Genomic DNA, 14,482 nt, shown 5'->3' with positions numbered 1-14,482 from the left:
GGAGATAAGAGTACTGACCAGGAGAAAGATTTTGTTAAAGAAACTAAATCAAAGGATAACAAAAAAGAAAGATAAAAATATGAAATGTTAAGATATATAAATATCTATTTATAGGAAAAGAGAGTAATGATACATTCTAACAAAATATATGAAATAGAAAGGAATAAAGAGAAAGAAGTATTTTTAAAGAAATGAGAATAATTAAAGAACCAATAAGATATTAAAGAATGACCAGGACTTTTTTTTTAAAAGATTAAAAGTTAATTTAATTCATAACTCTTAGTCTAAATGAAAATGAACAGTCTTTAAGTATTACAGTGTTTATCAAAAGAGTTATTTTAAATTCATTGATGGGAATAATCAACAGTATTTCTGATAGTAAAAAAAGATCCACATTCTTCATTTTCAAAAGAAGGATTTTATAAAACAATAAACGCTTTCTATTCTTCAAATTAAATAGTTATACTAGTGTAATAGAAATACAGATAATATTTTTCAGAACAATTACTAATGAAGGTGTCATGAATATATCCATTATAATTGTACTGAAATAGCAGTAATAACAAAAATAAAATTTCTATAAACAACTCAATCTATAATGGTAATGTATCTAGTATTAATTAGTGAAACAAAGAAAATATACTAAATACTAGAAGTTATAGTATTTAATAAATTAATATATGAAATGAAATAAATATTAAAATAAGTCGGGTTCTCAATAAAATCTAAGAATAAGAGATAAAATTACTAGAGTGAGTGAAATTGAACATTTTAATAATTAGAATAATTGACTAGATGATAACAGAAAATTATTTTCTTTAAAAATTATAGAAACATAAAATTATATTCTCTTGATATTAGATTGATTGTTATTTATAGATAATCTTTTAACTGAAAATAAAAATGCAAGTTCTTTATATATTTGTTCTTTAATTACTTTTTCTTGTCTACACACAATTCTCATTATTAATATTGTCTGGTAGTAGTGTTTATTTGGTTTAATTTCTAATTAATAATTTCTTTTAATCAAATATTAGACATTATTATAAAAAATTAAGTATAACCATTTTTTGATGATAACAATAATATTATTAATCAAAAATATAAACACAAACATTCGTTATTATATTTAATATATTTCAATGAGAATAAAGTCAATTATTCTTTTTTAAAGTTATAAATATCATATTTAATTTAAAATACAAATTATTATCAACTTTTTATATGTAATTTTAAAATAATATTTTTTGTCTCTTTTCTATTATCTTATTTTTACTCTTCTTCTTTTATTAACTAAATTAGTTTATTTTTATTTCTCATTTTATTGATATCATTTCTTCAGTCTATATGTTATTATATTATCTTATATAAATTTTATTAATTCTATTATATCGAATAGTATATTTTTTCTATCATATCTATTTCATTAGTACCACTATATATTTTTTCAATTAATCAATTTAGTTTGTTTAGTCTTTATCGAAGACAGTTCATTTTAAATTAAATAAATTAGAGTTTATAATAATTATTCTATTTGATATCTATAACTCATTATGAATAATAAATTTTTTACTATTCTGAATAATTACTAAATAATTATTAAACTTGTTCTTAATAGTTCTGATATTACCAAACAAATATAATGTTTTATAGTAGTTTATATGAGTAATAATAAAATCTCAAATTCGTTATTATGTTCAATGAAATATAATAATTATTAAGCATTTATCAACACACAATAATGGACATATCACTTATAACCTTCTTTTAATTTATTATTAAATAATTTTTAGTAATTAAGTAATACTTTATCTGGTTTATCAATATTATTAAATAGGTAAAGTATGATATTCATTGATAATCTTTGTCCTTGCTTTTTTGACTAAATTATCTAATTTAATAAAAAAAAAATTATTATCTCAACTAATTAGCCAAACACAAAATTATGAGTAAAAAGAACATAAGATTGTTTAAAATTTAAAGAATAAAAATATCTAAACCAACTCTATAATTAACAATTATACTTTTAATAATACTATTAAAGAATTAGAAAAGACAAAGGCTTGGATTTCGTAATACAATTTTATGTCTAATAATTGGTGAACAGTTAGTTCCTCTCACAGTTAATGATTTTTCTTTTTTATTATAATAGCAACCATTTCTTAAATCAAAACAAAACATTTGATCACAAGTAGCTATAGTAATATTTAATGAATTAAACTGACCACTATAATACATATAATTTAACAATGACTGATCATAGCCCCATATATTAACTCTTTGATAATTAAATTGAGAAGTAAATATTTGAAGGAAATGAAGAACTTGTTCAATTCCACCAAAAATTGTTCCTGAATTTATAATTTTTGTTTTATTCGCTGCATACAATTCTGCAACTTCTTCACTAACACTTTCTCTCATCCATTTTTTTGGAAAGTTCAAAGCTAGAGAAGCACAACTTATATTACCAGTATCATTTCTAGAACATTCTTTACTTAAATATAATTGTTTGTCTGAAAAGGTAGCAAATCCGTCTTCAAAGAAAACCACATCTCTAAGATCTGCAATAAACACTCGATCATATTTTTCTTTGTTTTCTTCAAGATATTTTTGTATTATAACATATCTAAGAACTGCTCCATTGTATAACGAATCAACTTTTACTGGAATAACTTCTACTCCTTTTGAATTCATTAATGAACTAAAGTTAGGTTCTGGAGGTTCTCCACATAACAACAAAATTTTTGTAGCATTTGGAATTCCGTTTTGATTTAGTGAAAGTGTTTGTAATGTTGTTTGTTGTTGTTTATTCCACTTTCTTTTATCAGAAAAATACACTCCATAAATCAATAAATCTCTTTTATTATTGGGTTTATATTTAAATGGAACTGCACATTCTCCAGAATAATTAAAGTTATAGAGGTTAAATAATTTATCTTCGTATTTTGATTTAATTCTTGGTTTTATTATAGGGTTTGTGTTCAATTGAATAGTAGCAGATGATTTATTATCAACCATACAAGTAACAATTAACACAACAAGTATAGAAAAACATAACGTTATAGAAACACATATACCTGTAAACGTTTTTGTCATTGATATTCTCTTCAAAGAAATAAGTTTATTAAATTCTTTTTATGTGATGAGGAAATAAACTTTTTTAAAAAATCATTTATTACTGAAAATTCTTCCTGAAAAAGAAGAACTCAGTATATTTCATAACAAATTCTTCCTTGATAAACCTCAAAATACAAAAGGAGTTTTATTACTTCTTTTGTTAAAATCAAATTATAGACAATAACTAAGAAATAAAATAAAAGCTCTCAGTGTGTTAAACAATATATTCTGATAAATCTTTTTATTGGAAACATCAATTTAAGTTCTAATATTTTATTTATTCTTATGAATATTTTATTTTATCTAAAATACTTTATCTTGTTCATTCAATACCCCATATTATTTTTATAATCCAAAAGTACGTTTATCAATAAAATAAAGATGTGAATGAATTACGATAAAACTCTTGAAAAAAGTATACACCTCTATTAGTCTTGAGGAACTTTAAACAAAGCGTAATTATTAAATGGTTTATTCCTACACAAAACTAATGAAAATTGAATTTTTTCTTTATGTTTCTAACAAAAGAGTTTCTTAATTAAATAACCTCGTTTGATTAAATTTATATTGAAATTGAAAAATTAGTTAACAACTTTTTACCCCCAACAGATTTTGGACTTATTTTTAAAAAAACATCAAAATGTCAAAAAACTATTGTTCAACTTTTTAAGTACTGACCTTTTTAGAATATTATTCTTTGAATAAAATAAATACTTATTCATAATTAAAGATTCAAAGAAATTATAAAACTGAAAAATATTATTAGTATTATATTTGTAGTAATTATTGATATTTTAATAAAAAGAGGGGTTAATAAGAAAATACACAGGAAATAAACAATACAAGAAATCAACATATGAAACAGTGTTCTAATACAATGACATTACTATGATATTGAACAAATTAATTCCAAAAAGTGAATTACAACATCATAAAATAACAGATATATATGTATTAGATAAAAAGAATAAAATTAGTCTATTATTTGATATGAATATTATTGAAGATCACAATATTAATGGAGCCTATTGGAAGAAAAGAAATATGTATAAATAAATGAAGAATACAATAATTAAAATAGAAAAATAAAAGATATCAAAATAATTCAAGTAGTAATTTCGATTAATGGGCTAATAAATGCAGAAGGCATTAAATTAAATAAAGAATTAAAAATTGAAATTGACAACATAAAAGAAGTTAAAAACATTGTAATAAAAAATATGATAAACGGTATGGAGCATTGCATCTTCGATAATAGAAAATGATCAACAGAGATGGTAGAGAATAGAGAAGTGGCAAGGTTAATCACTCTGATCTCGGAACAATAGATACAAATTCTATTAATACTTAATATTCTTTTTAATTATAAAAAAATAAAAATAAACCAAGAAAAAAAAAACTAAAAACAAGACTTAAAAATCAAAAATGAAATTATTGGTATGTCTTTCACTCATCATTTTTTCTTTTGGTATTGTTGTTAATAAAACTAAAAAAATTAAACTGTATTCTGTTTGTCTTTCTTTGTCATCCCTTTTTATACCTACACTCAATTATAGGAAACAAAACAAAACACTTGCCAAAAAGAACAATGTTCTATTCCATATATTCCCCAAACTTCATTTGACTGTTCTAATGAAGCAAGTCCAAGTGATTTGTTAAGCAAAGGGGAATTTATTATTGACGATTTGATAGAAACCATGGACTTTTATGGAACAACAATAGACCTTATAGGGTCATTAAATAAAGACGCATTTAGTCCACCTTCTTTTATTGTTGTTAAAGTAAATAATAAACCAGTTAGATTTGGAGTTATAAATGAAGAGTATTTAAAAAACAGATCTGAAGAATGTTGTATGAGAAGATACAGTGAGTCAACAACAGATAGTATTGTCAGAAGAGGAAAAAATATATTTTCAATTGAGAGTCAAAGTAATGTTATATGCATTTCTTCTATAGAGATTAAGTTTAATTATGGAATACAATTACCTGATATTATTATATTAACACCATCATGTGGTCCTATAGAAGGAAATACAACGATTCAAGTATTTGGGAACAATTTTAAAGAAGAAGGAGAACAATATTATTGTTGGTTTGGAAGTGAAAAAAGTAAATTTGATGTAATAAATTCGACATTCGGAAATTGTTTGAGTCCAAATATTAATAAAATTCATTCATATCAATTTCATGTTGGATATGAAGATGATGGAAATGTTAAATCAAATATCGAATTTGAATATTATAACTGTTCAATAATAAAAGCAGAAAATCAAAACTATCAAGAAAAACAAATTATTATGGTTAACGGAAATGGATTTATTGATACTAAAAGTATTTATTGTAAATTAGAAGAAACTAACTATAGTAAACCATTACCTATTATTTTAAAAGCAGAATATATTGATCAAAATACAATTATATGTCAAATTAATAATATGGATGAAATTAAAAACAAAAAATATTTTCTTAGTATTTCATTAAATAATGTTGATTATATTAAATACAACACAAGTATTTTAATTAAACCTGAAATTCAATATTGTAATATTGAATGGATCATTGTTGTAATAATATTGATAATAACCATTATTATTCTTCTATCAATAGTTATTATTGGTGTTTTATTTATAAAGAAACAAGCTCAACAAGAGTCCGTTGATCAAACAATCTCAACAAAAGAGATTGTTTGTGATAAAATTATTGGAAGAGGTAGTTTTGGGGATGTGTGGAGTGCCAGTTGGAAGGGTCAAGAAATAGCTGTAAAACTTATTCCTATTGAAAGGGTAGAAAAGAAAAATATTGAAGAAGTTACTAAAGAAGTTAAACTTATGAAATCACTAAGGCATCCTTGTGTTCTCCAATTTTTTGGAAGTGGAATGGATAATAATTTTATGCTTATAGCAATGGAACTAATGCAAAATGGTACTGTTAGAGAAATATTAAATAATAATTGTATTAATTTAACAATAGAAAATAAATTAAGAATGCTTAAAGATACTGCTAGTGGAATGTTTTATCTTCATCACTGTAAACCACCAATTCTTCATAGAGACCTTAAAACTAATAACTTGCTTGTTAATGATAATTGGTGTGTAAAAGTAAGTGACTTTGGATTATCAACTCCTTTACTTGGTAAAGAAATTAACCCAACAAATCTTTGTGGTACATTAGCATGGATCGCTCCAGAAATTTTACAAAATAAACCATTTGGTATTAAAAGTGATGTCTACTCTTTTGGTATTGTTATGTGGGAAATTCTTACTCGAAAAAGACCATATTCTAAACTTACTCCATATCAGATAATGCTCAATGTCAGTCAAAAAGGGTCTAGACCTAAAATTCCAAAAACAGTTGAAAATAATGAAATAACTAAAAAATATATTAGGTTAATGGAACGTTGTTGGGATGAACTACCTGAAAGCCGTCCTTTGTTTGATGAAATTATTGATATTCTGACTGATCTGATAGAAATGACAAAATTTTGTTAATAAATGTTATATATCTCAAAATTTTTTTATTTTTCATTTTAGGAATTTAGTAATCTAAATTTTTATTTATAGATCCAAAAAAGAAGAAAAAAGAAAAATCCAAAAAAAAAGAAAAGAAAAAAAAAGAAAGAAAAAGGATTTTTGAGATTCAAAGATGTCTGCTGAACAAATTGCAACATTAACTGTTTGTGTATTTTTTAATCTTAAAAATCAAAGTAAAATGAAAGCAAGCAAATGGATTGATATAAAAAATACTAACAAAATAGTATGAATTTGAAAGTATTGCAAAGAAATTAGATTATTTACAACACTTAACCAAGGGTTATGCCTCTCTTTTCCAACAAAGAGGAAATACTGAAATTGAATACGCTAAACATTTAATTCAACAATGCTCAACTCCTATGAGAGTTGGAACTCTTTTATTAAAAAAAGAAGTTCCATTAGACTCTCTTGAAAATACTATGAAGAGTGCTTTAACTGCATTTAATACTGAAACATTAAAAGTTGCCCAAAGACATAATGAAATGGGTGTTGTTTTTATTGAACAAGTTTCTAAACCATTAGAAAATTTACAACGCATACTTGAATTGAATAGAAAAAGAATTGTTAATGAATTTCTTTTAAAAAATAAGAACCACCAATTATTAATTAAGAGTGCTGAAAAGAGTGCTGAACAATATAAAAAAGCTGTCAATGAATTGAAACAAATTACTTCTCAATTAAATACAGCAATGACACAAAATGTAACTATGGTAGATAAATTAGTAGCTAGAAAACAACAAGCTGTTACTCGTGTACAAACAGCTGAAAATAACTATAAACAAGCAGTTGAAAAAGCTAATGCTTTTGGAGAAGAAATGTATGGTGAACCAATGAAAAAGATTAATGAAAATGCTATTGAATTAATTAAAAATCAATTTGATAGTGCTAAAAACGTTTTTGGTATTGTTGCTACCCAATTAACTGAAATAGTACCAATTGAAGATGAAGCTTACAAAACACTTAAAACAGAAGTTGATAAAATGAATTATGAAGAGGATTTAGAACAATTTGTTAAGGCTAATGCTAACGTTCATTCTGCTTATGTTCTTTCTGTTGAACTTGACACTACCTTAAATGAAACACCTGAAGATAATTTTGTTAATACCCCAATTAATACTGAAACTCCCATCACAACAGAGTCTACTACTAGTACAGAGAAGAAAGAAGAAGAGAAACCAGTTGAAGAAGAAAAGAAAGTAGAAACAGAAAAACCAGTTGAAGAAGAAAAGAAAGTAGAAACAGAAAAACCAACTGAAGAAGAAAAGAAAGAAGAAGAAAAACCAGTTGAAGAAGAGAGCAAAGAATAAGAGTCTCTTTTAGTCGATTGAACAGTAATGATCAATTGAGACAATTTTCTTTAATAGTTATGTTATCAAGGAGTCACTATTTATTTTTTTAATAAAGTAAATAATTATTATTTTTTGTTTGAGGTAAATTAAGTAATTTCAATATCTATGGTATTAAATAAAAAAAAACATAGAACCTATTTTATCTTATCAAGGCTAATTTGTAAGTGATAATGGTAAAAATACAATTACTTTATCTTTTATGACCATCGACTTTTCATTTGAAATGAATGGTTTGTTCTCATAAATTTCCTTAAAATATTTAAATCTTCTTTGTTTTATTAACAAAACAACAGAAATTTCTTCTAGTGTATGAAAAATCAAATTCAAACTGTCATGTAACTTTGCTGAATCAAATAAACTCTAAAAATAAAAGCTGAGATTTTTGAAGAAAAGGAAACAAAAACTTAAAATAAGACAAACTGAAAAGATAAAATTATAATTTTACGATGAGACCATCTCATCAATCAGTTTGTTATTTTATTTAAAGGCGTTAGTTTGAATTTGGTTTATTAACGGAGTATAGCCACTTCAATGGATCAACGAACAAGCCAAAATCAATTTGACTAGTTTTAAACCATTGGAGGATGGAGTTGTCTTTGTCCAATTAGTCAATAGTCTAACAAACACTAAAGTTGCTTTCAGTGCTCAACCTAAAAATATTTTTCAACGTATAGAAAATTTTAGTGTAGCTTTTGCAACTATCAGGAACAAATTCAAACATGACTGTACAGAAAATATCATGAGAATGGTTTCTGGAGATGAAACAGAAATAGCTAAATTTGCTTCAACTTTACAACAAGTTTGGGCTGTAAAAAATAAACCAAAAGTGAATAGACTTGACCCAGTCTATTTTAGAAAGAATAGCGAAAGAACAACAACACACAGTAGTGGTAGTACTGTAATAATGAAAAAATCTACTAAACAAGATGTTGTCCAAGTTAATGAAATTGACTCAATTAAAAAAGAGAGTATAAAAGAGAATAGTGGTAGCTCTATTTCAAATGAAGAAGGAAAAGAAGATAAATTTACTGGAGATGAAGAAATTATTATTGGTGAGATAAAAAGAAAAATGAATCGATTAAGAAGGGCTAGTGATCCAAGAGAAATGCAAGTTGTTGCCGATGTTGACGTAAATGGTAGAAAGTTTAGAAAAACTATTTGTTTTGGAAAAATTAAGAATGAACAAGTTGAAGAAATTCCTGAGTGTATTGAATCAAGTGGAACTACAACTACAGAAGGAATAAGTAGTGAAGAAAATGAGAGTGAAAGTTTATCTGGTAGAGACCAAAGTACTGAAAGATTTAGCTCAAGTGAAATAAAAGTTGAAGAGAAAAAATTACGACCTAGTCTTCAAGGGAAACTTCATAGAAGAAAAACTACAAGGTTCAGTGCTGAGTTTGGAAAAGAACTTCAAGAAGCTCTTTTAAGACAACAAAATGAACATGAACTACGAGTATTTAATGAAGATCAATTTAAAAATGTACTAAAAGAACTTCATGAAAAAAGAAAGAAAAAAGAAGAAACTGTGTTATTAAAGAAGTGCGGAGAAAACCAAGCTATTGCAGTGAGAATGAAACCTAATGGAAAAAATACTTCTCCAAAGAAAGAAGTTCCACCACTCTGTCTTAATTCAATGATACAGACAATATCATATAACAGAGAATTACCCCTTCGAAGAAGAACACAAAGAAGACAATCATGTGCATTGGCCATTGATGAAGTACATGAGATACAAAAAGTTGTTGGAGTAGAAAAGAATTGGAACGAGAAAAAATATACTGAACAAGACATAACTCAAATTAAAGAAATTCAATGGTTAATCCGAAATAGAGAAGCTCATAAAAATGGAATAAAAATTATAAAAAGAATGAAAGAAAGAAAAGGGGCTGTATTAGAACTAATAAAAAATGAAAGATATTTTTTGGAAAATATGGAGGTATTAAAAGAAAGTTTTGAGGTACTTAAGAATAATGGAGGTGGAAGTATATTTGTTCTTGCACAAGAATATATGAAAAGAGTTGTTGAAGTGACAGAAGAATTAAAGAATAAACTAGAAGAAATCATTTATAAGAAAAAAGAAGTATATGGTAATGGAATTGCTCAATGTTTTATAGGAGAATTTGGTAAATTTGAAGAATATGCACATTTTATTAATTTGTATAAAAGAATAATGAATGACTATGAAGAGGTTATGAAGAAACAAAGTGAAAAAATGCCAATTTATGAATACATGTTGGAATTGAAAATTAAAAAACAAACCGATTTAGATTCATTAAGTTCTATGCCATTTCAACATATTATGAGATACAAAATACAATTAAATAGAATTATGGAGACATTACCAAAATATGATTCAAGAATGAAAGAATACGAACAAGCAAATCAAATTGTTGGAGATGTTATTTGTAATGTTAATAATCAATATAAAAGTTTTGCTCAATCAACAGAGTTAAATGAAATTATTGGAAGGTTATCAATTAAAATAGATAAAACATTATTTGGAAGAACAGTTTTGTCAATAGAAAATGGTAATATTATTAAAGTTAAATCAAAAGATATTTTTAAAGGGAGGTATAAAGGAAAAACAAAAAAATGTGTTATTCTTATTATTTCTGATGCTATTTTATTTATTGTAAATAAGTCATTAACTGATTTAAGTAAAATACACTTTTCAGATATTTCAGAGAAGAAAAAAGTATTAGTTGAAAATATATTTTATTTCGATAATCTTGTTTTAATGCCATTTAGTTCACACGAATTACATATTTATAATAATAAAGAAGATTATTTAATAAAATTTTCTAACACAATGGAAATGACTCATTTTATAAATAAAATAGAAGAAATGATAACTAATTTATGGATTAGATATAGTTCAGTATTGAAGTCAATAAAAGCTGACAAATATTCATTTTTCTCTACTGAAGTAGAAGATACTTCTTTTCACTCAGATGCACTTTTAGATAAAAGTACTGTTATTCATATTGTGTTGGCTGGAGTTTATTTATTCTTATACAAAAGTACTTTAGATTTTATAGAGAAAAAGAAACCATTACATACATTTAATTTATTCGAAACTAAAGTTTTAATTCAATGTAACGAATTAGGAGAGACAGTATTTATTACGTTTTGTGTAAATGATAAAGACATTAAAGTTCAGTTACAATCACTCCCATTGGGAATGTTGTGGATAAATTGTATGAGAAATGAAATGCAATCATATCTTTATGCTAATAGGAATTGTCTTCCATTATTACCAAACCTACCTATAGGAATTAATCCATGGTATATATGGCAAATTATTCCAAATATTAATGAAAATGACAAATGTTTTATTTGTGGTAAATTTAGTTCAATAGTAGATGTTCATACTGGAAAATTTTATTGTACTGAATGTGGAAAAAAGAAAAGAAATGCTTCTTTAATTGAAACATCTCGAACCGAATTATCAGTACTTGCTTCAATAACAAAAGATTCAAGACAATTATTAGCACATGGAAATAATATTCTTAAGGCATTAATCCAAGATGATTAAACATTATGTTTTTAGTAATTTCAACATATATTTTTGTTTCTTTTTTCTATTCCTTTTTCTTCTTTTTAAATGAAACAATGATAACCAAAAATCAATAGAATTTGTTAGAAGGTTTGTTATATTAATTCAACTGAGAATATCATACTACTTCATGACATTATTTAAACAATTTATTTTGTACTTATTTATTTCATTTGGACTCACTAAACATTTTATGTCATTTTCTGCTGGTGTTATAATTGATATTGAAGAAGGAGAGTGCTATGAAACTCCAATAGATAAACAACCATTTATCCCTCACTTTGAGAATTACCATCTTGTTGCTTATTTGTATTATGATAGTAATTGTACAAAATATTATACTAAAACCCTTTTAAGTGAAACAACATTTAATGGATTAAACAGATTTATTTATGGAGACAATATTCCTAAAAATACTGGTGCTAACTTAAAATTAAGTTCTGATAAAAATCATGGAATTAATAATTATTGGTTAAGTGATTGTGCTGATGATGACGTCAATAAAAAAAGGTATATGGTTGATGTTCAAAATAAAACAGTCATAAGAAAATCTTTTGATTATTCTGATATTAATTGCACAAATGAACCTATTCTTATTGAAACTTTCAGATGTTATGAGGTCAATAATGATAGGTATATGGATTGTTCACGTTCTTTCCAAAATTAATTAAATGTGTCATTCAAATAAATTAAGTTAAGATTCTAAATTTTATCTCTTTAAGTTTATTTTTTTCTCTTTTTATATATAAAGGAACAACAAATTTAAAGTATCATCTTTAAAACTATAAAAAATAGAATATAAAAAATGAAAAATTTAATTTATTATTCTAAAGCTAATTTATCTAAAATTTCTAAGGCATCTGCTGCTACTTTCATTGTTGGTTCAATATTTGATTTTTCTGGTTTAACAAAAGTATTTAATCTTCTGTTAGCCACAACCATACAAATACATCCAACTCTAACCCAACTAAAGTTTTGAGTAATTTGAGCAATTGCTGCAATTTCCATTTCAAAGTTTTCAACTTTAATTTCATCGATTCCAATATGTGTTAAAACACTATCTAAAGCATCAATAGTTGGATGGTTTTCTTCAAATACTACTCTTCCTTGACAACCAAAGAACCCTGCTGCTGATGCAGTAATACCAACTTTATAAAGTAAATTATCTTTCTTTGATGCTTCTATTAATGCATCAACAACATGTTTATTAGGAATAGATACATATGGATGAAGTCTTCCTTTAAATCTTCTCCCTTCAGGAATGGCTTTGTTTATTTCTGAATCAACAATCTTTTCTAATTCAATACCAAATGGATTTGTTAATGCAACATCATAATACATTCCAGTATTATCAAGTCCAATTGCATATTTAGTGATAATAGATGTTCCTAATTCTGTTTCTTCTTGTACAGCACCTGAAGTACCTACCCTAATAATGTTAAGAGCTTTTTTTGGTTTACTTTTAACAGTTCGTGTTTCAACGTCAATGCATTTAAGTGCCAATATTTCATTAATAATGATTTCAGTACTTCCAGTTCCCATTCCAGTTGTTACAATAGACATTCTAACTCCATTTGGAGTATATCCTGTCATAGTAGTTAATCCTCTATGGTCATGTCTAAAAATTGGTTTTGTTTGATCTAATACTACAGCAGCTGCTTTTGGAACTCTTTCAGGATCACCAACTACAATGATATTATCAGCAAGGTCATCAGCAGAAATAGCAAGGTGATAAATATTTTTTCCTGTTGCAGGAAGAGTAGCTTCAGTTAATTTAGTCATCTACTAAACTATTCAGAGATGGGTTTAAATCAACGAATAAACAAGTATTAGAACGTTGAATATAATAATCTATTATTAAGTGGAATGTTTAGGAATCTTCTTTAATGGAATCTTTATATGAATAGCTTCTTTTATTTTCTTTATATTAAAGAAGTAAAAAATAAGATTTTAAATTATTAATTATAATATGTTATTTCATTTTACTATCTATTTACTTTGTGTTAATTTTAAATAAATGATATTCATATATTAAAAGAATAAATTATACTTCTTTAAACAATAATTTTTAGTTTTATTTTTTGTTATTACTTTTAATTTAATAATTTTTGTTTTTTATATAATTTCTATTGATTTTATTATTATTGGAATATTATATTTCTTTTCGTTAAAGTTATGCTGTGTTTCTACGTTGTTTCAATGAATTTTGTGTATCCCAATTCTCTTCTTTTTTTCTTATTATATTTTTCTCACTGAAGAACTATTATTTTATTATAAAATAAAGATATGTAGATTCATCAATTAAGTATTAATTATCATAAAAGAAAGTACATGAAAATAATCTATTGAAAAAATTGATAAATCAGAATACTAAATCTCGTACCAGAAATCAACTGTTATTATTTATTAAATAAAATTATCCTAGAAATCTTTTGTTCTTGTATTTAATAAAGTACGTATTATTGTTTAATTTATTTATTAACTAGTTAAAAATAAAACACTATACAAACTGTTTAAAAAATTAAGGTGGTAAGAATAAATAATGAAGTATTGAATGATTTTTCATCCAAAAAACTAGGTTCAATACGAAAATGATGAAAGAATGAAAAAAAAACACATTAAAATAAACTATGATTAATACAACACAATACTTAAACTGGTTCACCAAAGTAATCAATTTGAATAAATGTACTTATAATAAGTGATACAAATAGATGAACTAATAATTAAGAATGAACTTAGAATAAATATTCTAGAATAGGGAATACTAATTAAAAATATAATAATTGATATTTCTATAAAATTGATCATTGAAAACTAAAAAATTAAGAAAGAATAAGAATAGACTAATGAGTAAGAGTAAAGAAAAAAGAAAAAAAGTATTTGAAGAAGTTCAAAGTACTTACATCAATTTCAAAAAAGAAATAGAT

General features: G+C 24.8%; 6 protein-coding genes across 6 annotated transcripts, besides 25 other annotated features; 4 read left to right on the top strand and 2 right to left on the bottom strand.

Annotated features, from left to right (window-relative positions):
* Nucleotides 1-662: 662 nt before the first annotated feature.
* Nucleotides 663-706: a sequence feature (AT_rich).
* Nucleotides 707-805: 99 nt separating this feature from the next.
* Nucleotides 806-848: a sequence feature (AT_rich).
* A 149-nt stretch (nt 849-997) lies between these two features.
* Nucleotides 998-1,213: a sequence feature (AT_rich).
* A 4-nt stretch (nt 1,214-1,217) lies between these two features.
* Nucleotides 1,218-1,326: a microsatellite.
* Nucleotides 1,255-1,428: a microsatellite.
* Nucleotides 1,345-1,429: a microsatellite.
* A 63-nt stretch (nt 1,430-1,492) lies between these two features.
* Nucleotides 1,493-1,604: a sequence feature (AT_rich).
* A 161-nt stretch (nt 1,605-1,765) lies between these two features.
* Nucleotides 1,766-1,800: a sequence feature (AT_rich).
* An 83-nt stretch (nt 1,801-1,883) lies between these two features.
* Nucleotides 1,884-1,918: a sequence feature (AT_rich).
* A 128-nt stretch (nt 1,919-2,046) lies between these two features.
* On the bottom strand, nt 2,047-3,096 carry EDI_199070 (uncharacterized protein; the record flags this gene model as incomplete). Its single annotated transcript, XM_001739465.1, has 1 exon — nt 2,047-3,096. The coding sequence occupies one exon, from the start codon at nt 3,094-3,096 to the stop codon at nt 2,047-2,049; it is 1,050 nt and encodes a 349-aa protein (XP_001739517.1).
* Nucleotides 3,097-3,383: 287 nt separating this feature from the next.
* Nucleotides 3,384-3,428: a sequence feature (AT_rich).
* Nucleotides 3,429-3,817: 389 nt separating this feature from the next.
* Nucleotides 3,818-3,921: a sequence feature (AT_rich).
* Nucleotides 3,922-3,924: 3 nt separating this feature from the next.
* Nucleotides 3,925-4,469: a repeat region.
* A 17-nt stretch (nt 4,470-4,486) lies between these two features.
* Nucleotides 4,487-4,548: a microsatellite.
* EDI_199060 (serine-threonine protein kinase, putative) lies at nt 4,543-6,605 on the top strand (the record flags this gene model as incomplete). Its single annotated transcript, XM_001739464.1, has 2 exons — nt 4,543-4,626; nt 4,674-6,605. The coding sequence occupies 2 exons, from the start codon at nt 4,543-4,545 to the stop codon at nt 6,603-6,605; spliced, it is 2,016 nt and encodes a 671-aa protein (XP_001739516.1).
* Nucleotides 6,052-6,099: a sequence feature (AT_rich).
* Nucleotides 6,593-6,676: a sequence feature (AT_rich).
* Nucleotides 6,677-6,681: 5 nt separating this feature from the next.
* Nucleotides 6,682-6,740: a microsatellite.
* Nucleotides 6,741-6,759: 19 nt separating this feature from the next.
* On the top strand, nt 6,760-7,954 carry EDI_199050 (uncharacterized protein; the record flags this gene model as incomplete). Its single annotated transcript, XM_001739463.1, has 2 exons — nt 6,760-6,789; nt 6,872-7,954. 2 exons carry the CDS (start codon nt 6,760-6,762, stop codon nt 7,952-7,954), a joined length of 1,113 nt encoding a protein of 370 aa, XP_001739515.1.
* Nucleotides 7,803-7,927: a microsatellite.
* A 77-nt stretch (nt 7,955-8,031) lies between the features above and the next one.
* Nucleotides 8,032-8,070: a sequence feature (AT_rich).
* Nucleotides 8,071-8,442: 372 nt separating this feature from the next.
* Nucleotides 8,443-11,531, top strand: EDI_199040 (uncharacterized protein; the record flags this gene model as incomplete). Its single annotated transcript, XM_001739462.1, has 2 exons — nt 8,443-8,467; nt 8,629-11,531. 2 exons carry the CDS (start codon nt 8,443-8,445, stop codon nt 11,529-11,531), a joined length of 2,928 nt encoding a protein of 975 aa, XP_001739514.1.
* Nucleotides 10,759-10,797: a sequence feature (AT_rich).
* A 151-nt stretch (nt 11,532-11,682) lies between the features above and the next one.
* EDI_199030 (uncharacterized protein) lies at nt 11,683-12,219 on the top strand (the record flags this gene model as incomplete). Its single annotated transcript, XM_001739461.1, has 1 exon — nt 11,683-12,219. One exon carries the CDS (start codon nt 11,683-11,685, stop codon nt 12,217-12,219), a length of 537 nt encoding a protein of 178 aa, XP_001739513.1.
* Nucleotides 12,220-12,327: 108 nt separating this feature from the next.
* Nucleotides 12,328-12,379: a sequence feature (AT_rich).
* On the bottom strand, nt 12,375-13,334 carry EDI_199020 (purine nucleoside phosphorylase, putative; the record flags this gene model as incomplete). The annotated part of the gene is made up of 1 exon (XM_001739460.1): nt 12,375-13,334. One exon carries the CDS (start codon nt 13,332-13,334, stop codon nt 12,375-12,377), a length of 960 nt encoding a protein of 319 aa, XP_001739512.1.
* A 129-nt stretch (nt 13,335-13,463) lies between these two features.
* Nucleotides 13,464-13,601: a sequence feature (AT_rich).
* A 15-nt stretch (nt 13,602-13,616) lies between these two features.
* Nucleotides 13,617-13,698: a microsatellite.
* Nucleotides 13,699-13,813: 115 nt separating this feature from the next.
* Nucleotides 13,814-13,835: a sequence feature (AT_rich).
* A 113-nt stretch (nt 13,836-13,948) lies between these two features.
* Nucleotides 13,949-13,972: a sequence feature (AT_rich).
* Nucleotides 13,973-14,320: 348 nt separating this feature from the next.
* Nucleotides 14,321-14,357: a sequence feature (AT_rich).
* Nucleotides 14,358-14,482: the final 125 nt, after the last annotated feature.

The sequence above is a fragment of the Entamoeba dispar genome, genomic scaffold (genome assembly GCF_000209125.1).
Source record: "Entamoeba dispar SAW760 scf_1105229462189 genomic scaffold, whole genome shotgun sequence".
Taxonomy (NCBI): Eukaryota; Evosea; order Mastigamoebida; family Endamoebidae; genus Entamoeba; species Entamoeba dispar.
The sequence above is the reverse complement of the archived record's forward strand: the minus strand, read 5'-3'. Positions and strand labels throughout refer to the sequence as shown.